Below are 26,913 nucleotides of genomic sequence, written 5' to 3'. Positions count from 1 at the left end.
AGCAATTCACTACCTTTACAAGACAAACCTAGGGAAAATTAGAAAGAGATAGGGAGGGAATATTTTTTGTATTTTGTGTGCATACATAAAATTTTAAAAAACCAACAGGATGTTCATTTTCTAGTTACTGAAAGATTATTTTGAAGACAACAAATTTCCACCTCTGCAGAGGATAGAAGAAAAGGAAATGCACTTAAATTACAGTAAAGAAGCAAATGCAATTAAATTTGAGATTAAATATCCTGACTCTGAGATACTTAACATATCTCTCTAATGGAGACTATGATTCTCTCTCCCTGAAGAAATTTAAAACAGGTAGGCATTATCGCTCTGTGCTGGATAGTTCTGATGAAGAGCAACTTCAAGACCGGAGATGGATTGGCTAAGCTCTAACAATCTGCTCTCCCAGAAACAAAAAGGCTCTCATTTGTAGTCTTTGCCGATTTCTGCAGTGTAACTACTCTCACCATGGCCAGTTTCCGGCTGCCACCATGATGTCACTGAGCACGGAGCTGGGAAGAGATCTGCACCATTGGCTCTTGAGAGAGTCTGAGTGAGCTGGCTAGAGCACCACTGCGAGTATGGAGATCAGCTCAGAGAGTCACATTGCCCTCCGTCTCTGCCCAAGCTCTTCTGAACTGAACAGCATTGCATGGTTATCTACCTGTAAAATGTCTCTTCTTTCTCTGTCCCTTTCCTGTCCAGCTAATAAGTTAGCATAGCTACAATAGTCACAGTCCTATGTGGGAAAGCACATAGTTGAGAATAGAAAAGAATGTCTGTTTTTTACCCTAAACAACAGTTTAGGATTTTTAAAGATTTGTATGAGATACTGACAATGAAAATAGGTCATTTTGAATATTAATGAATGACACTTTAAGGTAAGACTTCCCAGGAAAAACTCCCCCTCCCACTGTCACTGTTATTGGGAGGCAACTGGGCTCAGTATGGTGTTAGGAGGGTACCTGAGGAGCACTCGTAATTTTTGAGTTCATAAAAGTGTCCAAGTTTCTTAATCTCAAAAGTCAGGTTGGACCTGGGACACTGCCTGACTCCTGTGGCAGGGAATAGATCATAGAATCACTTCTGCTATAACATGTGTTTTGAAAATGTGAATTTGCTCCACTGAGATTGAGATATTAAAAAATAAAATGAGCATATCACAAATATTGTGTTTTCTTATGTACAATTTTGTCCATAAGAAACACGGGGTGAACACAGAAAACTGCACACAACTGAACCAAGCTGCATAAGAACACACAAAACACTCACACACAAGTGCACATCTCAAACACCCATCTAGTTCACCACCTGTATAATAAACCACACCAACCACAAATGGTGTTACGACTGTCTGTCATTTCTGATAGCGCTCCTTCTACCACTTCACAATAATTCACAATCTGTAACCCTCCCATCACCCAGCAAGCTTCAGATCCTCTTCTAGGTAATGTGCCACCTTTATTGTAGTCCGTGCATTTCTTAACAATTTAACATGTATAAAACTGCTACTGTTTTTATTGGTGCCTCTCTTTTTTTTTTTAATGAGTGTCACAAAAGTTTTTGAGTGTTGTTTTCCTAACACCTTTTTTCCCATAAGCCCTGTGGTCTTTATTGTGTAATTTTGCCTAGCTCTCTGATTTTGAAGAACACATACGTTGTGTTATAAAAGAACTGACTGTGCCAATAAAACATCCTAAAATTCTGCCAGCCAAATTGATTCTATCTTTTTAGAACTAATTTGCATGACCAGGAGCCTACAAGCCATGGCCACAGGAAGAAAGGTGACCTGACAAATGTAACACTAGACAAGCCCCTAAATGCCTTCCTCTTGCAAGAATCTATAGCTCCTCTGAATCAGGGACCAAGGAAAACATAATCAAATTTAGGTCAAAAGCTCGAAATGCAAATTTTAGCATTAATTTCTCTTGGGATTTACAAGACATTTAACCTTTACAACTGAAATATGGACATACAAGATAATGAAACTTGTTTCCTATTATGTATGCATTCATTTTACTATACAAAACATAACTGAGATACAGAAAACGCTAATTACAGCCTTCTCTGTTTAACCACCTTAATTTAATCTCGTTTTCCCAGTGCAAATAAACATGACTGCTTTCTGGTGCTTTCAACAGAGTGTCACATACCTTTTGTTTTATGACTTGGGGAAGTTCAGTCACAGATCCTGCCCAGCGAGAATATCTCCATTTGTTTCCAGCAGGATTGTCCAGTTCCAGGTAACTAAGGCCAGACACAAGGCCAGGACGTCCCCCTCTGACAAATGGGTCCCCTCGTAACACATTGCCCTGAGCTCCTACTCAAGGAGAAATCAAACGAAATAAGTCTGGATGCACAAATGAAATGAGAATGAGAATATGAAATTGAAAGTCAATGAAGTAACACAACCCATTCAACTGTATGACATTCTGGAAAAGGCAAAACTATGGAGAGAGTAAAAATACCTGTGGTTGCCAGGAAGTGGGGTAGGAGGGATTTTTAGTATTTTTAGTGGATTTTTAGGATCTTTAGAGGACTTTTAGGGCAGTGAAATTGCTCTGTATACTATAATGGATACACGTCATTATGCATTTCTCCGAACCCACAGAATGTACAAGAGTGAACCCTCATGTAAACTATGGACTTTGAGTGATTATTATGTGTCAATGTAGTTTCATCAGTTGTAACAAATGGACCACTAAGGCCTGGATGCTGATAATGGAAGAGGCTGTGCCCACGGGGACAGCGGGGATATAGGGATTCTCTGTACTTTTTGCTCAATTGTTTTGTGAATCTAAAACTACTTTAAAAAATAATATCTATTAGGAGAGTAAAGAGACACAACCATTACCTAACAGTAGATGATTATTAAGAAATTATTTTTCATATTCTTAATGTTCTTAGTGTAAGAAGAAAATTTGTTATACAGGTGACTATCTTGTTTCTTAGAAGATACATGCATGTATTTAAGGATGAAACATCATGACATCTGAAACTTCCAAATGGTTCAGCAAATATCACAAATATTTTAAATATATATTTATGCATTGCTAAACAGTCAACATTATAAATACTATATGTAGATATATATATCAAAACATCAAAATAATAATTATTGCACGTATGAGGTGGGTACGTTGGCGTTTTTTACTATGTTTTTTCAACTTTTCTGTATGTTTGAAAATTTTCATAAGAAAATGTTGGGAGGAAAAAGTTCATTGCATCTGGAATACTAACAGTAACCAAAATGCTATTAACAGGCATATATTAACACATAAAAAGTGTTCTAAAAAGTTTGAATACTAATCAAATCCTTTTTCTCATTTCTGTGCCTTATAATTTCAGAAATATTTTCATCTCCATGTATAATTGATTTCCACACTGGTCATGACTGGAAGTTCCTAACTTGCTGATCAGACTTATGTTGATTTTCATTTCCTTTTTTTAATTAAATTTTGCAATTTCATAACATTTTCATAAAATTTTGCAAATTCAAAAATTACACTTTTATCATCAGAAGTTATTAAAGTCTCATATTTTTAAAGAAATGCCTGAGTGCTTCCTCATCTTCCTTGTTAGCTACGTTTTAAAATGCAAATAGTCACACTTTTAATGCAGTGTATTGCCAAGTTCAGTCCCTGAACTACTGGAATCAGAATCACCTAGAATGACTGCAGATTTCTGAGCTCCAGCCAAGACACAGAAGGACGTAGCTGAGAGAAAAGTCAAGTACTCAGCATTTGAACAGGCTGCCCCAGGTAATCCTCTTGCATACCAAAGTTTGAGAATCACCACCTAAACTGACATGCTTGTTTACAAACTACAGAGTCTAAGAAATCAGCTTTTATATTTATTTCTAAGCCTGTAGCCTCTCTCTCTACACCTCAGTGAGCTCTGTGCTCCAGCTGGCCCTCTTCCCCTAGACAATCAGCCTGGGGCAACAGTGAAGGGCCCAGATTGTGAAGCCAGACATTGGAATCTTGTGCCTGACCCCAACTGTGGTCTTGGGCAACCTTTCTGTGCCTCAGTGTCCCTGTCGGTAAAATGGAAATATGAATAATACCCAGTTCTTAGGTAGGAGTACATTGGTTAATTTTTGTAAATCACTTAAAATTGTGCTGGGCACATCATAAGTGCTACATGTTTGTTAAACATAAAATAAAATAAGATAAAACAAAGCAAAATTAAAATAAAATAAAATAAAATCAGTAAGTAGCTTCCAATCACCAGCCCAACTGATAACTGATGTCAACAACTTCTCAAAGCTCCCACTTTCATTTCTATTTCCAGATCAGTGTATTTCCATGTTGTTCAAAAACTTGTCCTCCTCCTTCGTCATGTCAGGTCCAAGAAGACAGGCACTTTTTCTGGCATGTTCACTGCTGTATCACCAGTGCCTAGAACAATTTCTGCAGGCACTATAGGTTCCGTAAATAGTTGATCAATAAAGTAAGTGAATGAGGAATTAAGCCTGGCTTAACACTTTGTCTCCCTCCTTATTGCAGTCATCTACTAAATGATTCTCACTTCCTTGATGAGGACTTCAGAACCTGGGTCAGTCTTCTCCTTCATCCCAATTTCTGCCATCACCCCGAGAGAACTTGAGCTCTAATGCTGCTCCATGGCCTCACACAATGCACCACAGTCTCATTTCCATCCCTACTACACTAAGAATCTCTTCATTTTAAGGCAATTAAGCCTTAATCACCAAATCCAATGAAGTCTTCAGACCTTCTCTTACGTCACTTCGCTGTAGCATTTCTCGCTGTCGATTTCTTCTCTTTTACCTTCCATGTTACTCATCTTTTCTGGTTCTTACCCTATCAGATTATTTCTTTTCAGTCCCTCTTCTTTCGCTACAACTTTATATTTGTCATCTTTCATTTAATCACTCTCTGTATTAAATCCTTTAACGGCATCCCTTGCCATCAGGATGAAACCCAAACTCCCTAACACAGCATCTAGACACAGTCTAAATCAGCTTACCCTTCCAGTTCCTTCTTCAATCACTCAAAGACTAACACTCCACCTCCCGCACTCTGCCACCACCGTCACCACCACCACCATGCACCAAAAACTTTTAACTGCACTGAGTATCCATGTCACAGAGTGAAACTGAAGCTTCTCCTCTTGCTGTCATTTTTCTAGGCTTGTTTGTCAACCTTCCTCACAGGAAACAAAGATGGTGTTCACTGAGGACATAGTTACAGTACACAGAGATACCCAGTGAAATTTCCACTCTGTATGATGGCTCACTGCCATGACATATGACAGAGAGATCAGAGGTAAAAATAACCAAGTATTTCAAAAACACAAAACAGAACACCCGCTAGAATTTCAAAGGCCCTTGGAGACCAGGAATTAACCACAAGAAAGAGGGATGGAGGTAAGTTTGTAATGAAAATTACCCCCTTCTCATTTACCTGAAACCAATTTTAAGGTCTCTTCCATCTGCTTGCATGTGTGCTCTGATAATTTAAACAAAAAATTGATATGTGAGGAAGCACATTTCTTCTTCTCCTCTGAACTAAGACCTGGGGGGAAAAATTTTAAAGGTGCTTAGTTTCCACATTTGTTGAAAATCTCCTTTGAGATGCTGGCCAGGTGTGAGAGTGGGATAAGAGGTTGTTTCCTACCACTGGGGCCATATAATCAAAAATATACTATACGTACATTTTCAAGTGCTCTAGAAGGGTCAAGGGTCAGAAAAAGCAATATTTGATGTTTGTTATAAACAAAATAAGATACATGCATTATATTTAGGGGTAAAGCATCACATGTCTGAAACTTACTTTCAAATGGTTCAGCCGCTCTTGGCTTCTATTAACTTTGACCAGAGGGTGGGGGTGGGTGAAACAGTGAAGGGAGAAAAAACTGAGCACTTCACAGATTGATACCTTTTACCCAACTGCAGTCAGCTTCTCAGGCATAAGGCAAATAGGTAAAAGTAGACGTGCAATGGCCTCCAGCCCACCCACTGGAGACCCCAAAAGCTAGGTTCTGGTTCTACAGTAATTAATTCCTAAAATCCTAGTTCTAGTGCCTCAGTCTCTCTATCTTTAACATCTCTGGTTTCTACATTTTCTTCCTATGACACATAATCTTAGATGGTTACAATTTCTACTCATTATCAAATGGACTTTTGCCAATGCATTTTTTTAAAAGAGGATAGAAAATAATAAAGGGTAGAAATATATTTTTATATAATTTTACTAACTATATTATAATAAACTCAGAATTTCTTAAAGAACAATTGGGGGCATATAACATATCCCAGAATCCTTGATTAATTTCACTTAAAACTTTTAAGAACAAAAACTGCTCAAGAGTAAAATTTTTACTCAAAATTTTTTTACCAACTCAGAAAGCTTTAAAAAAAAAATCCTCTTCGTTTCTTTTTAAGTGTTAAAGAAAAAAAAAATGGTCATGAAACTGAGTTTAGATCAAGTCCCTTTCCGGATTAATTCCCCAAAGAAATATTACCTCTGTTGTTGCTACAAAAACCTGTGCTTGTGCATTCATTTCCAACCTGCTGAGGTTGGAAAAGCTCACACTCTAATTAAATCTTAATTGGTAAAAATTAAGCCCAATAGAAAAAAAAAAAAATAGTCAATGGAAACACAGAAAAATATTGTAGTTCACTCACAAGAGAAGGCTACAGGACCTCCTCCGAATCTCAGGTAAGCAGTCTTACTCTCCTCCAAGGTGGTAAGAGTCTTGACTGAAGAGTAAGATGCTAACGAGACGATTTGGGATAGAGAAGCAAGTGTGGCCACGAGCTTCAGGACAAAGTTGGAAAGGAGCAGGTTGGACTTGGAACGTAAATAAGCCAAAAGGTCTCTGGAAAGGAGGAATGGATACCAGGACACACACTCTTCTCCAACATGGCAGCAGCTGGTGAGGAACATCCTCTCACTGTGAAGTCAACCAAGTATGAACTCAGTGGTGTGCCCTGAGTCTAACAAAAAGCAGGCAATTCCAGCAGCAACATAGCGTAAGGAAAAAGCTAAGTTGACGCTGGAGCCAATTAGACCTGCTTACAATCAGTATGCCCCTGGATTTCACTCGGTAGCAGTGAGGATTATTGCTAACATAGGCAACCTGCCTGTCTAGAAGAAGGCATCCAATAAATTTAAGCTATTGTTACAAGTTTTAGGTAGTAAGCAAACTCATGATATCCAGAGCAGATTTTTTTTAAAGGAATGTGAGTGGTAAAGAACAGAGGTAAATAAGAAAAGACTTCATTGAAACGTTTTGATTTCTGCAATATCAGTAAACTCCTCATTACTTTTCCTCGAGGAATATTACTTAATCTGAGAAACGGGGAAGATTAAAAAGTATTCTAAAAATCCAGTCAACACCTTCTAGAGATAGCAATAATGATAATGGCTTAACTCTCACTTTAGGGTACTATCCAAAAGAGTAGGCAGGCTTTTTCTTAAACCCTGGAAGATTTTGAGTAGAGTATAATAGATTCTTGCAATTTTGGATTCTTTTGCAATTTAATCTCCATTTGTCATATTTTAAAGCTCTAAAGTTTAACTACTCATTAAAATCCCTGCGATGTTTGTATATAACAATATTTTTAATACTCTACCGCTTTGTTTGATTTTTTCTGAGTCCAAATAAAAGATAACTTTGTATTCTCCTCCTAAGGACCCAGACTGAAGATAATGTGTCCCATACTGGTCGATCAGTCTTCGATAGGCGCTGTAGTCATACAGAGAGGGAAGGTAGGAGAGTTCCTTCCAGAATGACTCAGCAAGTTGTAAAAAGTCCGGGTTGTTATTGATAAACTGAGCCACTTCAACAGTGTTCTGAAGAACCAACAACTGATAACTCTATAGGAAGAAGAAAGAGTAAAAGGAGTTTTAGGATGAAGAGTAAAAGGCAATGGAAATAGTTCCTTATCCAATGTCTCCATCAATAGCCACCTCCATCAATGCAGACTAAATGAATTTTTATTTTTGATGCATAATGAGGTCTCTTCTGGGCCCACCCACTTGAAGCAATCTAAGGAATTTTCGGAATCCCAAACAGAAATAACATCTGAGTGATGACATGGTAACTGGTTTTATACACGACTTTTAAAACCCCCAAGACCAAGTGGTTATGCCTTCCTCAACTAGAAAAAAAGATTCAACATTGTTAACTGCTAAATAATCTCACAAACAGGGATATAATATCCCTAGAGTCCACATCATAACAATGACTTATAGGTAAGGTGACCATATAATTTATCTCCCATACTGGAGTATTTACAGGGTAAGCTACTTTATAATGAGGTCTTTTAAACCCTTCCTAAGCATCTTTTCATGATGTCCAAGACAGAGCTACCTTACACCAAATCCTCACTTATGTGAACAATACAATATGGGTATAATAAATGTTTTTATAGCTCATATTTCCACAATCAACTTCTTAGTCATAAAACAAACAAAATTATATTCCTTTATACCTCGCTTATGTGATTTATTAATCGTTACTGACTTTAAGAATGAGATGAATTATGTATATTATGAATGATGATCAGCCTGAAAAATTCTTCAGCAGTAAGTGTGAATCAATTAGAACAATTCATTTCAACTGTTCAGGTTGCCCATGATGAAAGTTTTAGTATCTCAATACAACAGAGTATCTAAAATTAAGTCTTTTAACCTCCTCGGATGAAAATGTTGGTATCTCCAAAGTAGTAAAGTATTTTAACATCTTTTATTTTCATGCACCTTCTTTAAAAAACTAGTATTAGTGTTTGGGAAGCACATTTCATTGGATTTTTGAAATTGTATATAATACTTAAAATAGTAGCATCAGTAATCATGAATTAGAAATTTAGGCTAGTTTTAACTAGAAGATTTGAAAGTAATAAGTTTTTTGTTTAGATTTTTAAATAAGAACAAATACTTCAATGAGAAAATAAAAAGTGTAAATAAATGTATTATCAAAGAGAATTAACAAGACAAAAACCATATCTTTTAAAGAAATATATTGGATTATCTCTTTGAAGAAGATACTGTGCCCTAATTAAAAAATGAAAGCTGATTCTTTTAGTAAATGCACTTCTGTTAATGTTAGAAATACCTAAACCAGTAAAATATGGAAAAGTTAACTAATATTTCATACTAACCTTTTCCTTATGGATTTCTTCAATATTTGAAGAGTAACTGTACGAAGAAGATGAAGAACTAAAAAAGAGGAAGCGTCCTTTACTAGATGATGAATGTTCTGTTGATGTATGTTTTACATAAGACCAGGTACTATTGTAAAATTCATAATTAAAATCATTATTTATTTTCACCTATAAAGAAAATGAAAAAGTTAGATCTCTGGGGCTTTGTTTTTGAAATGTTCTATGTGATCCAGTAATTCTGTTCGACTTGAACAAATGTTAAGATTGGAATTGTTTTTCCTATGCTAGACAGTAGAAGAAAAAGTCATTCCAAACAAATTTAAAAACAGACAACAGGATAGTCACATGTGGTTGAGAAGGGACAGCTCCAGTATTCATGAAGACTACTATTTCTTTATCCTTTATTTTGTCCTAGATCAAGTGTCAAAATGAAATGCCCACAGAGGGGCAAGTAATATAAATGTTGGAAGCATCCAGTGGAAGGCGGGGTAATGAAGAAGTGAGCACACACCCTGTCTAAAAGGGTCTAAAAGGTACCCAACACTCAAATCCATCCGACAGTCCTATACATTACTACAGGTTCTAGCACTGACAGATATCTGATTTTTCAAGAAAAGAGATATATCTGAATCTTCATGAAAAAATCTTTAGTTTTCTTTTAAATCATAGGCAACTATCTTGCTAAAAATGTCAGTCACCATGAGAATAAAACAACATGAAATATGACTCTCAGTCTGTTCTATATAAATATTCAAATCAGTAACTCTCCTTTCACAAGTATTTGTGTTTTTATTATATGTCCATACACATCTGTATTTGAGATCAAAGTATAAATAAACACAGAGAAAATTAAAATGATGAATATGATACATTTTAAAAATAAAGCTAAAATCTAAAAAAGAGTGGATATATGTATAACAGATTCACTTTGCTGTACACCTGAAATTAACACAACATTGTAAATCAACTATACCCCAATAAAAATTAAAAAAAAACAAAAGCTAAACAGAAAATAGAATATTATGCAGCCATCATAAAGGATGAGTGTGAGGACAAATTGTTCATGTTAAATGAAAAAGCAAGTATAAATGTGATATTTACAAATTCTATTAACCACAAATATGCAAGTATATGCCCAGTCAAAAAAAGACTAGAAGGAAATTCAACAAAATGCCAGAAAATATTAAATATACTTTCATCACTACCCATGTTAAAAATCAGGCATTCATGCTAGAAGCATGACAGAAGAGAAGAAAAAATAGATTTAACCATACCTTTTATTCCAACATTATTTTCATGATATTATGAAATTGGTTTGTTTAAAAGTCAAATGCAAAAATTCAGCTCAAGTCAAAATAAAGAATATATTATTATTCTTAACTACAAAGAGGACATTATTATTATTATTATTATTATTATTATTGAATACAAAGAGGACATTATTTAAAAATGTACTAGAGATTTCTAGAGTCACTAGATAGTGTCTCAGTCCTATTTGGTTTTGGACAGACACAGAATTTAGTTTTTTCTCTCGAGAAAGAAAAGTTACCTACCTTCCTTTCAATGTAAAAAAAAAAAAAAATTAGCCTATTTTTTTCTCTTCTTCAGATGTACAATTCAAATACTTGATTCATGATTTATGCAGATAAGCCTCTTACGAACTTCAGTTCAGCGTCTCCTCACTCCCATGTACTCTACACATAGCCACAAGAATCCTTTCTCAAGGTAGTGTGATCTTAAATTTTCTTTAATACCCTCTTCCTTCCAGCTAAGATCCTGAAATTTCCCCAGACTGAGTCTTCCTCTGAAGTCACAAATTCAAACATCCTACACTCTGACATCTCTTACTCTTTTGAAACTCATTCTATTATTGCCATATCTATTATTCAACCTCATAGAGACAGCCTTTCAACTTACTTTCCCTTCTCTTTCCCTATCAGCACCTTCATTTTGTCACTTCCTTCATGTTGTAGTTAAGTTTCATGGTTCATGACTTATTATTCTCTTGCCAATGAACCTAACTCCTGCCAATGAACCTTGCCTAGGTATGTTCTGCCACCATATTTGCCAGGCAAAAATTCAACCTTTGTTCAGTTGCTCGCAGCCAAGCACCTTAGCACTGCTATAGAAAAATCACACAACTATCGATTGGTGTTACTGTAAGTCCATTCACAATCTCCAACCTCAGTGGAATCCTCAATACATTCCAGCAACCCTAAATCTCTAGCCAATTCTTTCTCTCATTCCCTACAGTGTCTATTTCAAAAGTTCTGCACCCATCTCAATCCCCCACTCTTACAATCATTTCCTTCAGTCTCAGAAGATAAACTTAACCTCTTTCTTTACAAACACTCCCACTATCAGACAGAGACTTCTTACACTTCTGGCTAACAAATTTACAGACTTACGAATGTCTTCGCTTCCTTTCCTGTGCAGGTGTTCCTCCTCCTGTCTAAGGCTAATTTCTCTGTCTTTTTTCTGTACTGCATTCCCTCTCACCTCTTCAAAGGACTAATTAAATTGATTGATTATTCCCTGTCTTACAGCTTCAACTTTTCTTTCTCTACTGGCTCATTCCTATCAACGCTTATACATATTCTAACCCCACCTAAGTACAGTGCGCTGCAAGGGCTCTGAGCCACACTTCTAGGGTTCAGACCCCATAGTTGTCATCTGCTACCTCTGTGATTGTAGGTAAATTACTCAGCACTCTTTGTCTCAGTTTCCTCATCTGTAAAAACAGTAGATGACAGTACCTACATACTTAGGTTATTATAAAAAAAAGTTCTATTTAAAGCACTTGAAATGGTGCTTAGTATATAAAAGGTTCTTAATATATGTGAGCTACTTTTATTATCATTCAGATTATTTTCTGTTAACAAAGTAGATTTAGAAATCTCAGATATCTAGACACATACCAACAGAGGAAGCAGAGGATCAGATAACTAAGCATTAGTTAAAATTGCCTTTAGAATACATTTTTGTTATTCATTTGATATACATATAGGATCTTGCTTTAAAAAATATAATGAAGTATACTAAGTGAACTAAATCAGAGAAAGACAAACATCATATATCACTTATATGTGGAATCTAAAAAAAGGATACAAATGAACTTGTTTACAAAACAGAAACAGACTCACAGACACAGAAAACAAACTTATGGTTACCAAAGGGGAAGGAGAGGGAGGGATAAATTAGGAGTTTGGGATTAGCAGATACAAACTATTACGTATAAAACAGATAAACAACAAGGTCCTACTGTATAGCACAGGGAACTATATTCAATATCTTGGAATAAACTGTAATGGAAAAGACTCTGAAAAAGAATATATATATCTGAATCACTTTGCTGTACATCAGAAACTAACGCAACATTGTAAATCAACTATACTTCAATAAAAAAATTTTTTTAATATAATGAATTACATTCAAGAGCAAAACAGGAGGATCCAGGAAGTTATTTTCTCCACCTTAATCTTTGCTCACTCCCATCTGCAACTCATTACATGCTGAGAATAAACAAGACAGTCTTTCAGCATCTCCCAGGCTAAGCTAAGCAGGGTGGCACCTTCCCAAAGTGACCGTGGAGCTGGAATGTGCTTATGTTTCAAAGGCTTCCTTGTGGTATGAAAAATATGAGCAAACAGAGAATGTGCATAGCATCAAAGTAAGTGGCTTACTCAATAAGAAACTGGGTTTGTCCTGGATAAACTACCATGCTGATTTCCAAAACAGAGATTAGAAGAGAGATTGACTGATTCTGTTTTATGTTTATTTACTAACATTTATGTTCCAACAAGCCAAAAGTCATGTTCCACCTGTAGAGGCCTGAATCCCCAGTGGCTCCCCCTCTATTTGAACTGAGGAGGACGTTGAGTTTCCCGCGGCAGTGATTGACTCACTGCCTATTGCTTCCACCTCACTTCCCTCCAGCTGGATCCTAAATAACAGGCTATAATTTCCCTCTGCCTCTGACAAACACCTTCAAATTCAGTGACTGGCAAGGCATTTCAGATGTCAATCCAAAAACCAAGCCATGCTGTAGAAAATGAATGTCAGGATTATGCTGTTATTAAGTTATTTTTCTTCTTCAGAAGCTGCAGGTTTCCAGCATGTCTCCTTTCCAACCATGTCAGAAATTCTCTCCCTTATTATTCCTCTGTTCTGTAACTTTCTAAATTTGACTACACATATACACACACACACACACACACATATACACATATATATGCATATATGCAATTCTCCCCCTTATAATTATGAAAGAATTATCAACACATCCTCTTAGTAATACGAGAAGAAAAAATTCTCTTTATACGCCTATCTCACATTCTCCCTTCTGGCCAAAGGGTAAATTACAATATATGTTTTTCACCAAGTAGAATTTAGAGTCAAAAAAGCGGTTAATACAATACATTGGGAGAGTAAAATATACTAGAAAAATGAAGGGCTGTGAAGTCTGACAGACTGGATCCAAACTCTACTGCTTATTAATGTGGTGACTTGAAGCAAGTCTGCTGAGGTCCTCTGAGCCTCGATTTCTATATATATAAAACAGTAAAATATTACTTACCTTCCACAGATGTCGTGAGGACTAAAATTACACAAATTGCCTAAAATAGTGCAGATGCCACAGGAAATATTCAAAAATTGGTAGCTATGATTATTTTTCAAGTCAGTTCCACTTTCTACTTTCATGATTCAATAACTCTTAAATGTAATTTAATTCCATTATAAGTTGGAGGTTGGTGGGTTTGCTCCTTATAATCAGAACTGCTTTCTGAAGATGACTAATTTTGGTAAACTAAAGCCCCTTCCTTCTGAATATCCTAATAGTTTTGGTTTACAAATTTGGGAGTAATCAGTAAGGAGGGCTGAACGGGAAATTTTTGAGCTCTGGGAAGATGGGAGGAAAGGCATGAGAGAGGAGATCTTGGAAGAGATGAGCAAGAAAGAGGCTAAAACAGGATGAGACTAGAAACTTCTTTCGGCTTAGGTTGTGGAAAGACAGACAATTTAAGATAGAGGATCTCAACTGTTTTTGTCGGCGGCATTGGCACTATGAGGTAGATAATCCCTCCTCTATGTTCCCTCTAAATCTTCAGGAATTTCCCCTAAAGCCATTACTGTTTTGTGTGAGTAGATTTCGTGTTGAAATCAATAAACAGGATGAGTTTAGGCGTGTAGGACAGAAACAGCCTGCAAGAAGCAGAAGCCTGCAGAGGAAACCTTGAGACCATAAACAAAATTTTAAAGTCTGGCAATCTGGTTGCTGGCAAGGATGTGGAGCACAGGCCACTCTTCCACACTGCTGCTGGGGTATAGATTGGTCATATATAGGTTTTGGAAACTTTAGTAAAGTGTAACCTAAACATAGCCTACAAAGCAGCAATTCGAGTTCCAGGTGTCTGCACTAGAGAAGCTCTAGCTCATTTGTATGGAACTCATGCACAAGAATGTTCAAGGCATTTTCATAAGAAAAAAATAGAAACAGCAGTAAAAATGCCATCTACATCAGCATGAATAAACTTTAAAACTCTAATTTTGAGTGAAAGAACGATTCATAGAAGAATATATACTATATGATTTGTCTATATAAGTGGCAAAGAACAAGCAAAACTAAATCACAAATTTTTCTTTAGGGACAAAGACTTATGGGATAAACATATACAGAAAAACAAGGAAATGATTAATACAAAATATAAGATAGTGGTTGCATGGGCAGTACAGGTAGAGAAGATGTGACAGAGAGAGGTAGATAGGAGCCTTTAAATCACTGGTAATATTCTATTTCTTGAGGTGGGTGGTGGGCATATATAGTCCTGTTTGTATTATTAGTTTTCTCCAAACTGCAAGTATATGTTATTCACAGCCTTTTGTACATATGAAATATTTCATAATTTTAAAAAAAGCATTTTTAAGTAAGGTGACACTGTGGCAGTGGTTAGGAGACTATCACAACCAGTCATGAGCAGGGCCTTGGGTTTTAGCACCCAAACAGGGACAGACCATCAGGTTCTGGACCCACATGGAGTATGGAGTTGAAAATGAGACAATGGATATTTCAGCTTGAATGACACAAATTAAAAGTATCATTGCCCTATAACCCAGATTTAAAGAATATATATTCTTAAATAGTGAATGTAACATAAAAGAAGAAGACTCACAGATATAGAGAACAAACTGGTGGAACTGGGGGGCAATATAGGGGTGAGGGAGTGGGAGGTACACACTACTGTGTGTAAGATAGGCTCAAGGATGTATTGTACAACACGGGGAATAGAGCCAATATTTTGCAGTAACTGTAAATGGAAAGTAAACTTTAAAAATTGTATAAAAAAAATTTTAAGAATAAATAAATCATTTTTTAAAAAAAGAAAATGTATTTTTTAAAGCCTATATAAGACATTTCTAAGAATTGACCACATATGAGGCCACAAGTAAATTCTCAACAAAATACCAAAAAAATCAATATCATATGAATAATGATCTCTGGCAACAATTCACATATTAGAAAGAAATCAAATCAATGTCATTAAGTACCTGGAATGTATAGGAGAGGATATTTCCACTCAGTCTGTAGAAATCTCTCCCATCCCCGCTAAACACCTTTCTGCATTGACCACCAAAACTTTTAGTGTTGAGGATTTTGTTCCTAAACTGGCCCGTGAGCGCATTGTAACTGTTTTTTAAAAAATGAAAGAAGAAAAGGCTGTTAAAAACCAGAAATACCACTTGCTGAAACAGGCATCATTAGAGAACTCTAGATATTCTTGAAATACATTACAGTTTAACATCTCTGCGAGAGCTCAAATAAAAAGCCTCCTAAAGCACACTATGCATTACCCTACTCCCCCTGCTTGCTATAATGGTTAAAACTAATAGCTGGGGAAACCCAACATCCTTTTAGCCTAAGAACGTATTTAGGAAACACACAGCCCTTTTGTATCTATGGCAACAGCTGGTTTTGAATTGAATCTATAGATAAAACCAAACAATTAAGATTACTCTTGAAGACAGAGAACTCTCTACAACGATTTACAACTAGTTGGCCTCTTAGCATGCTAACTGGTATACTCTTTAATTTTACCATTTTTCTGTTAATGAATTTTATAGTAGTATAGAAAAATCACATCTAACTATCACTCTCAAAGAGATTATTTTAAAACCTTGAAACTTTAACTTGGGTCTGACCATAAAAGTTTTTCAGAATTCTTTTTAAAAAGGTTAAGAGGATTGCCTCAACTTCACTTGAAAGTTTAGGTGATTACTTTTCAGTCTGAGTGTTCCAACACACTTTCTCTCTCCTTCCGCTGCTCTCATTCTGTTGTCTCTTCATTCCCTTAAGTAGCCCCACATCATTGAATTAGTTCTCCCCCCTTCCCTCCCATAGCGGGACTGACTGGCCAGGTTTTCCCAGGTCTGAGGGGTTTCCTTAGATGCAGGACTTTCAGTGCCAAAACCAACAGTCCAGGGACAACTGGTCCCTCTGTGCTTTACCACATATATTTACAGGTATATAGATAGGAATTTTTAAATTGTTTCAGGATGTGGAAAAGAGCTCTAAGCAAAGTCTTGACTATTAGGTGATTTGTTATTAGACTTACCAAACCACAAAATAAAATACAACAAAATAAAAACTACAACCCATCGATGGGTGCAGGAAGACACCCAACACCTTACCCATGTCCAGTAAGTTCTATGTTGGGAGGAGGTTTATCGAGGTCACAGGAAGGCCTGCTTTCTGAGTCCTCACATTTGTCCTCATCAGCACCGTCCTCTTCACAGTCAGAATCCCCGTTGCAAACCAAAGATCTGCTGATGCACTGACCTGAACACAAGAAAAGCCACCACACAAAAATAAAAGAGGTGAAAAGGAAAACACTACCTGGGATCAAAAGATTTCACCCTGGACCCCCAACACAACACTGATACTCTAATGTGAGTTCGAGATAAACCCTCAGCACCCAGGGAAGGACTGCTGATTATTTTGGTCTTCATTTTTCAACATGCAAATTGATTCTGACCTTGGCTGGACACAAGATTGAAAATAGAACCTGAATTCAAATTCCAGGCTCTCACCCATAAACATCAAGCACTTTGTCTGAATTCTCCAAAATCACACAATGCCAGTCATTGGGAAGACAGATTGACCTCCTGCCCTTCAACTTTCCATTTCTCTTCTGTAATCACTGACCAAGATGCCAAAGTGCTGTCTTTCTTGGTGATTTAGATATATATGCTTTGAGAGCATGGGAACTGGATTAAAAGATTACAATTCAACATTTCTTTAGCACCTTCTCTGTTTAGGACACTCTTGGGTGTTGGGATACAAATATGAATAAAAAGGGTATTCACCAGGGTTTTCATATACTTTACAATCTAATTGGAAAGAGTATGAAGTTAGATCATTACAATTCAGCAATGTAATTGTTGTGATAGATATAAGCCCAGGGTACCAGAAGCACAAGGAAGCACTAGAGGGTCCCAGATGATCTAGCCCCGGCCTCCCTCCTCAGCATTATATCCAACCATTCTCTTACTAGCTTCCTATGCCCTAGTCATACTGGATCATTTACATAAGTCAAAGACCAACTTTTTTTGCCATCTCCACTGACTTTGCACCTACAATTCTTCAAAAATCAAATCACACATTACCTCCTCTCAGAAACCACCCTTGCCCCACAAGCTACAATGTATGTCCTTCATCTGTGCCCTTATAGTATGCATGGCACAAAACTGTCCTGATAGCACATCCCACTATGCTGTCACTTGATCCAATGCAGCAAACATTTGTTGAGAGTCTACTATGTACCACACACTCCAGATGCAAAAATAAAAGAAATATAATCCACACCTTCAAGGAGTTCAGTCTACCAAAAGATATCCAGGGCAACAAATACTTCAGATTACAGATGATACAATGCACATAGAGAACACAGAAAAGTGATCTGTTAAATAGCTCTATCAGTTGGGCATTTAGGGAAGGTCTCCCTAAGGCGGCATCATCTGATTTGGGTTTTGAAAGTACAATAGGAGTTTGACAAGTATTGTTGAAAAACATGTCTAACACAGGAAATATTTATGTACTATTTTGCCCATAAAATTTTAAGAATTTTGAGGGAAGAGGCTATGTGTTTCATTCTACATCCACAACCCTCATTTCTGTATCTGGAACATAAAAAGAATAATAAATGTTTGCTAAAAGTTGTTGAATTAACCTTTCTGCACAAACGCAACATAGACAATAGGTCAAATATTATTCAATCCAAAGCTGTTTCATTCCCCCATGCATAGAGATGACCCGTATTGCTCCTTGATTAACTAATTAGAGTTGCTTTTCTTGTAAACATAAAAATAATTTGGGCAGTAATATTGTTTTTGCCCAATTTCAGTCTTCATTCCAGACTCATTCTACATCTTCACCAAAAATGCAATGTCAAGAACTGCTTGGGTCTGTCAATAGCCATATTTCTTTTTCAAAGAAGCAAAGAGTATCCCCACCTTTATTACCAGATGACACCCATGCATTTAAAAGAATGATAGTTGAGTGTGCAACTAATATGCCAATAAAAATCCAACTGATTTGGGGGAAAATTAATTTATAGGCTAATATAAATGCAGTACAATTCAACAAATACATACTGAGCAAATTAAACAAATAGCATTTGAATTTACACTCTGCATGCCGAACCTATGGGAAGCAAATACCTGAAAAACACCTGAAACGTTCTCCACATCCCTCTTCTGTTGGACATCCTCGTGTAGGTTCACACGATTGTGGTTCAAAAGCACTTCCAACACAGGGATGGCCGCCATACTGACCATAAACAGCAACTGATCGCTTGCGAGTCTAAATACAAACCAAATAGCTTTTCAATATCTCCAGTTTCCTTTATTTGAGAAATAAAATCTGGGATAAATTAATACAATTGGAGAAATGATGTTTGTAAAATTGTTCTGGTGTACTACAGAAGTAAAGCCTACAAAATCAATGCGCCCAAAAACCCACTTGTCTTTGAGTCCAGTGACACTTGGGTTATTATTTATACAGCACTCTCAGTTATATATTTGCTCTTAGGGTTGAATGAAAAAAAAAAATTAGTGAATCTTTAAGAAAGTATGCTGGATAGACCAGATCACAATACAGAACGACTAATTTTTTGCCAAAGCAATGTACCAAGAGCTAATTAGAAAAGGTGAAGTGAATTTTGCTGGAGAAAGGGTAAGCATATTGAGAAGGGAAGTTAAGATGAACAGGAGTAAGGGAAATCTTTAGAAAAGTGGTAGTAATTAATTTGAGCTGAACCTTAAGCCTTCTTCAAGAAGGCAAGGTGAGGCAAAACAATCCAGAGAGACATATATGCTAACATGGAAGTCAAATTTACAAAACAGAAGCCTAAGTGGTCCACAGGTGAAGGCACATCTACAATGATACTTTACTGGACAACCAAAATTACTGACCTCTGAAATGGGAAAGATGTCAAAGGCCTATCTTAGGGTGGGGTGGGGTAGGAGGGGGTAGAAAAAAATTTGAGGAAATCCCTAAGGCAAATGAGAAAACTAATTCATCCTAAAATTCATTTACTCAGTATGAAGACATGTATCTTATGTTTAAACAAAAAGAAAGATCTGCAAAATCCGTTTCCTCCCCAAAGGCAATCAAAGGTGCATCTTTTAAGCCTCTTCCTATACTCAACTCTTACCAGTTAATAAAAATGGACAAAATCTGAGATTCCAGAGAATTTAAACCTTGAGCAACAGGGAAGACTAGATATACAAACCAAAGTTGAATCTATTCATTCATCCTAAATTGGGACAAAGGGTCACAGATATGTAATTTGAACTCTGAGCAGGTTTGCAACAGCCTCGTGCTTTCATTGCGTCTAAGCAGAGGAGTCATAGAGGAGTATGAGTGAGGAATGGAACTCAGTACAGTTTCTTAGTAAGTTTTTAGTTTATGTATTTAATTGATGAAGACACCTCTTATATGTGGCTTAGTAACATCATGCTTTTCGGAAGTTCCAAAGCATAGATTGCGTTGTCGTATAAGTAATGTTTTCCTTCTCCATAGACACCAGGATGACCTTGATGGCTGTCTGCTCTCAGGGTCTCATTCTCACCTGTCAAATTCTGATCTTATGACCCCTTTTTCATTTTCACTTGTCTTCTTCTGGATGAAAATTCTGTTTTTATAATCTAAGCATGATGACCTTCACTCAGAAAAATTACTCATATGAAAAATACCTTCTATCTACCTCTATTTAATGTTCTTTCTTAACTTGTTTTTAAATTATAAAAATTTTTTCTGAAGTTGGTGTTTGTTTGACTTTTGTTTTGTTATTCATTTACCTGTTTGCCTGTAATCAGAGTTGTCATCTAATATTATATTTGCCAGAAACCAAATCCTAGTTACTTGTGTAACTTGTTTTGTAAATACCCCTCATGTAGATACTAAATAAATGCTGGAAAATGAGGATAATGATGATGCTTCAAAACACAAGTTATCTTCTATAATATGGTTCTGTTACTTTAATTATTTTAAAATGATTTTAAATGCACATTTTTATCTAAACTGAACCACCTTTAAAATATTTTACAAATATCAAATCATGTTGTACACCTGAAACTAATATAATGTTATATGTCAATTGTATCTCAATAAAAAAAAAAAATTTAGCCATTCAAATGTTCAGAACCTTTGAAACCAACATTATATTTTTGAAATTTATCCTAAGATGATTATCAGAAAAAAGACATATCTATGTGCAAAAATGTTCACTAAAGTTTTACTCATAATCACAAAATATATAAATAACCTAAATCTCAAACAATAGGAAGTGGATAAATAAGATTGGTATATACATATAATGGAACATAATTCAGCTGTTAAAATTCATGCTGATAGTATAATGTTAAGTTAAAATAGAATACAAAATCATGATCAAATAATCCTATTTTAAAATTCATAAGCACATAGAAAGAAAATAAATTGAGGAAACACCCAAATACCAGTCAATAGAACTCTAATTAAATTTTTTAAATGTACATTCATACAATAAAATGCCATGTAGCTATTCAAAAAGAATAAAGCAGATCTGTGCTTACATGGAAAAAAAAAAGAAAAGAAAAGAAATTGAAAGAATAAATACTAAAATGCTGACATATTGGTTTCTTCTAAATGGTAGAATTATAAGTAGTGTTTTCTTTATTTATATAGAAATAAACATTTTATTTCATTTATAAAACAATAAATCATTTTCTCGAATGATTAATTTATAATAAGGAAAAAAAACAGACATTTTTAGAAGTACTCTATAATCTCCCAGTTAAGTCTGGTATTTTATTTATATTACTTTTGTATTAAACTTTAAAACATTGAAAAATGTTTGACTTTCCATGGTCATTCACTATTAGTTAGGTAAAATGAAGCAGCTATTTTGCTAGTCTTTAGTGTTTGTTTCAAATGAAAAGAAAATTTGAATCCAGTAAATATGAAATTTTGAATTATCTACTAACTTCATTTCACGCTATTCTTATTTCTCTGATAGTGAGTTAATGAGTTGCTTTTAGCGTCTCTCCTATGTATATTTCTAGGCTCAAATGTAAGATTTAGAAAAGTCCTGCAAGAAAAATGAGAATGCAGAAATTTTTTTATTACAATATTAAGTATGAAATAAGTCATACTTTTTCCCTTCAAACTTACCAGTTACATTTTCAAAAAATAAAACAACATTCAAAAGTTAATGCCATTGTGTCCACACCTAAGCTATTTCTACATATAAATAGTAAATACAAAGTTTTCACATGGTCCTACCTGAGTCTTGGTACAACCATTGCATTCTGACCAAGGGGCATAGGAAGCCCACTGGCAATTGACTGGCGAGGAGGCACTGTCATAGTGTCAAATTGTCCATCATAAAGCCGACAGAAAGGTAGGAGAGAAGACAAAAAATTGGCAAGAATGGTCAAAAATTGCTTCACGATTTTTTTCCTAAGAGGCACCAAGAGGATCCCAAAATATATAAAAATATATGTGGGAAGGACTCACTTTTTCAGAGATTTATTAAATATCATTTATGAAATATCTAGAATGTACCAGGCACTATTTAGACACTAGAGCTATAAACATAAAAGAGATAGGATACTGACAATTGGTAGAGGGGAGGATGAAGACACAGATGTGTAAACAAATAATCATAAGACAATAATATAATCATGATCCCTTATACAGTATAGCTAATGAGATAGATTTCCTAACAGAAATGTGTACAGTATAATGCATTGTGGAAATACACATAAGAGAGTGTCCAAAGTTGGGAGGCTAAGTGAGAACATATAGAAGGAAGGTATTATGGCCTTTGACGGGATTTTGGACGATGAATTGAAGAGCTATACAGAAATTTAACTGAGAGACAACAAGCTCTAAAACGACCGTATGAGAAGTAGGAAACCAAAATCTGGCAAAGGCTAAATGGACGAGAATTTAGTTTTACATGCTCCCCCTGTTTATTTAGGTCACTTCTCAAGCACACACCCAAGTACAGTAGGGTCAAGTTGAGCTCAAAGAATTCCACCCAAATAAAATACATGTGGAAAATGGCAAGTTGACTCTCTTACAATGCTTAACTCTGGCTGTGTCCAAGAGGTCATGTTGCTTAGTCCAAAGAGATTAAGGAAGCCTTACCTAAAACCACACTTCACAAGGGGTAGAGGAACCAGGACTCCTGATTTCTGGACTTTGAGTACATTCCTAATCTGGGAGACATCTCAAGTCAAGGTGATTCCTGCTTAGTTAAGCATAGCACTGCCAGGTGCTGCAGATAAGGAGTCCCGTTTGGGGCTCAGGTGCCCTCATGGGGCTAATCTTGCTAACCTGTAGTCTTGATATGGCATCAGTGATCCAAATGCCTTAGTGTTTTTGACCTTTAAACAATCTGAACTTAATGCTGTGTCTATTTTGTCTCCCAGAGACAGGCAGAGGCCTTCCCCAAACACCGAGGCTTAGGAAGGGAAGCTTGCTTGGCCTCACCTCCTCTGTGCCCCCTGTCCAGTCCCCTCACAGAGCCCTTACCACACCTGCATTGAAATCAACTCTTTCAAGATCTCAATCACCCCCTCTACTCTCAGTACCGTCTGGCTCCTCTGTGTCCCAGTCACTGGCACAACTCCAGACACATGTTCTGACAGTTCGATGAGGTAAACCGACCTGGTCCTCTCCCATCAGACAGTGAAAGCAAAGCAAGGCCGTGAGTAAATGACGCTGGCTTTTTTCCAGGTCTCAAGAGCCGATAAACCTATTTTCTTAAAAAAAAACTCTCAACTTTTAAAATCCCAAAGACTATTTTGCAAAGATTACATTTAAAAATCAAATTCTGCTCTAAGATGTGTAAGTCAGCTGCCATTCCCTGAATTGCAGGTAAAACCATGATACTGGGAGAAGCAGGGAAACCTTGAGGTGTTTATAGTCTTCAGGTTTCTTCCTTACAGGGAATAAAATAAAGTAAAATAAGAATAAGAATAAAACACACTTTCTCTATAATTGCCTTTTCTAAAAAAGGGGAAAAAAAAGTGTTGAAGGGTTAAACAAGCTCAGGCTGCAATGTAAAAATCAGACCATACTTAAGAATTTCCTTAAAATAAAAGAAATAATTGTTAATGATTTCCACACATAATCCAAAAAATTCTCACCTTGAAAAAACTTGGAACTCTCCTATAAATCCCACCAAGAAGAATAAACTTATTGCCTAGGAGGGGGGAAAAAAAAACAATAAAGCAGTATTTTAGTTAGAGCATTGCTTTAATGAGTCAAAAGTGAATACATTTGTACAAGTCAAGATTTGTGAGTTGGGAATAGAAAGAGTGAAAGAACCATGGAGAAGCCTCGATGATTCTGCTTGACTTTTAAGTTTTCATTTTAAATAAAAATTTAATGCAATTCTCTTTAAAATTTTTTGGCCGCATTGGGTCTTTTGTTGCTGCGCATGGGCTTTCTCTAGTTGTGGAGAGCAGGGGCTACTCTTCGTTGTGGTGCGCGGGCTTCTCATTGCGGTGACTTCTCTTGCTATGGAGTGCGGGCTCTAGGCACGCGGGCTTCAGTTGTGGCACGTGGGATCTTCCCGGACCAGGGCTCGAACCCGTGTCCCCTGCATCGGCAGGCAGATTTTCAACTACTGCGCCACCAGGAGAGTCTCTAATACATTTCTCTTGAGTTCACCTCACACTGTTCACTTCTGGAAAGATAACTAGGGGCTAGGTGATGTCATTGACAAATAAATTGAAAAGACTCCCTAGAGTTAAATGTTCACAAACATTTCTTTAGGGTCCCATCATCTTTTAATTCCTTACTCCACTCTCCTCTCTAACTTTGGTACCCATGAGGACACCAGAGAAGAGAAAGCCTGGAAAGAAGAACAGTTCCAAGGGCTGAGAAGCTAAAAGAGAAATAGCTTCCTAGATGGAAAAATCAAAAGTGGAGGTACATTCCTAGCCAGAGGTGCCGTGATGCTCATCACAATCCTTAGTTCTGCACGTGGTTTTCAGCCTTTAAAACACCACAGAGGCCTTTTATAATCACATTCACGTGATAGCAGCAGCCTAAATATTGAGCATCTGACAGGTTATGAAATTGTATGTGAAATGTGATTACATTTTGTTTGAAAATCAAATGTGTATTGAAAACAAATCTAGAAAGAAACATAACAAAGGAGAATAGTTCGTTTCTGGTTGCGAAATCATAGGTGACTTTTATTATTTTATTTTCATTTCTATGTATTTTCCTACTTTGACAACTGAAGGTGAAAGGAAATACAATTCAAATCTGTAATGGAGACTCTTTAAGAATATCAAACACATTCAATTCATAACCCAGTAAAAAAAGTCCTTAAATCATCTTACCTCACATTTTACCAGGCCAATGTTCTTTCTCTTCTCTTGATCTCCCCAAACCTCTTTTCTCTCAGGGTAGCTGTGGAATGGCTTCCCAACATTTTTTCCAGACCCTTCTACTCGCCTTCCTAGATCACCCATCCTCTTATTAGGTATCTTTTTTTCAGTTGTAAAATCCTAGTTGCCTTCTGCCTTTTACAGCCTTACAGATTTTTTAGCCTATAATCTGATTAACATAACCAAAAGGGCAGAGAGGTACCAACAGCTGTGGGCACGCTGGAAATGTGAACAATGGTGGGAGAGGCTATGGATACTTTTCTGATTTTTCAACAAACACGTGAAGCACATAATGGAAAGCAACACCTTTTAAACGTTGTTTTTTGTTTTTTTTAAATTATAAACTGCAGTGGGTTGTTTCTTTTCAACAATATGTCTTTTTTTGTAGTATGTCAACTCATTTTTCCTGCCCTTGGGCCAGCCTATCCCATAGCTTTATTAGTCACTCCCAGGCGTCCTGGAACAATCTAACAGTCAAATTGCAATGTATCATCCAATTTTAAATGTCTATCCTACTCCCAGGTCCTGCGGGAGGGGTGGGGTCCACTTCGAAATTCCTCTGCTTTATTCTCCTTCTTCTCTTCCCCACCTTCCCAAGATGCCTGTCTTCTTCAGAGTCAGAGCAGCAGGAGTGAGAGGGGTAAGAGCCAAAAGGATCTTGCTTGCCCGATACAGCTGGAGTCTAGTAATGGTAAATCAGGGTGTGTTAGATGTTTGAATGCCAATTCTTTATCTCTCATGGTGTTTTTGTCATTGTTTGGATATCCCTCCTTTGGAAATCTACAACCACTGTTCTCTGGCACAAATGATTCGTCTCTTTGTTCAGCTCTCTTGAGTCTCACCAGTGCCTGCTTCCTGATGCTGTCTGCTGGGGTTGCTTCATCCTGCAGGCGTCTCCCAGGCAGAGTCCCTGACAACCCAAGTCTGGCCCCTTTCTAAAGGTCCACATCTGGTCCATGGGATACCTGCACACATCCTTGTCCTGTCTAACTCTGGATGTCAGGATGTAACCAATACTGCTGTGTTGACTTACTTGCTAACCACAGGGCAGTGAACCAGCCTATGCCTTTAGATTTTCTCAAACATGAGTAGGGTATCATTCCCTATACATCCTCATGCTCCAAGGGACACAATATTGCATACTTTTGAGGATGGAGATGGCCAAAGGGTCACCAAACAAATTTAGGGCTACTCTTTTGGCATTGCAATAATACTGCATTGAATGCATAATATCTCACTTTAAAATGTGAGGGTACTGAGCACCTATTATTATTGGCCTTTGACTCTCAGGCAAAACAGGCATCATGAAAAAATCCATTTTAACATTCTATTACATACTTTTTTAAATGTCAACAAAGTTTTAAGGGATATACTTTTTCATCAGAAAAGATAACTTTGCCACCATCCTCCTTGTATACATATTATAACCCATGAAGATGTGTTTATCACAAGTTCATGAGTTATACAAGCTGAATCTCTTAACCAAAAGAATGTCTTGAAAATTTGCTAGCTGGGTACCTGAAAATGAAGCAGTTATCATTCCTTGCCTTTGGAAAGAGTATCTCATCAAATGGACAAGAGAGAACAATTACAAATTAATAAACAAATTAATGACAGACATAGACATACAACTGAGTTATCTCTATAAAAAAATTGCTTCGTTGAAAAGATATCATATCTTTGCAGTGTGTAATGTTGCTAAGCTGGGACTACATTTCCCAGAATTCTCTTCTCTTCTTTCTTATGACTGAATGAGCATTAGCTCTACCTCCTTCCTCTAAAGTGTTCCAGCTACAACCATTGTCCCTATGCTTCTAATTTCTCCACATCTG

General features: G+C 36.6%; 1 protein-coding gene across 1 annotated transcript in view; it reads right to left on the bottom strand.

Annotated features, from left to right (window-relative positions):
- C7 (complement C7) overlaps positions 1-26,913 on the bottom strand; it is a 56,303-nt gene that overhangs the window by 22,339 nt on the left and 7,051 nt on the right. The window contains exons 2-10 of the mRNA XM_082382252.1: positions 23,828-23,883; positions 21,954-22,029; positions 18,848-18,989; positions 16,820-16,967; positions 15,680-15,818; positions 9,131-9,301; positions 7,601-7,844; positions 5,427-5,537; positions 2,154-2,320 (exon numbers count right to left, since the gene is read on the bottom strand). Of these exons, the coding sequence (XP_082238378.1) occupies positions 2,154-2,320; positions 5,427-5,537; positions 7,601-7,844; positions 9,131-9,301; positions 15,680-15,818; positions 16,820-16,967; positions 18,848-18,989; positions 21,954-22,029; positions 23,828-23,883 (1,254 nt within the window). The remainder of the gene's footprint in view (positions 1-2,153; positions 2,321-5,426; positions 5,538-7,600; positions 7,845-9,130; positions 9,302-15,679; positions 15,819-16,819; positions 16,968-18,847; positions 18,990-21,953; positions 22,030-23,827; positions 23,884-26,913) is intronic.

Source organism: Balaenoptera borealis (assembly GCF_965194805.1).
Source record: "Balaenoptera borealis genome assembly, chromosome: 2".
Classification (NCBI taxonomy): Eukaryota; Metazoa; Chordata; class Mammalia; order Artiodactyla; family Balaenopteridae; genus Balaenoptera; species Balaenoptera borealis.
This window is presented reverse-complemented; position numbering and strand designations above follow the sequence as displayed.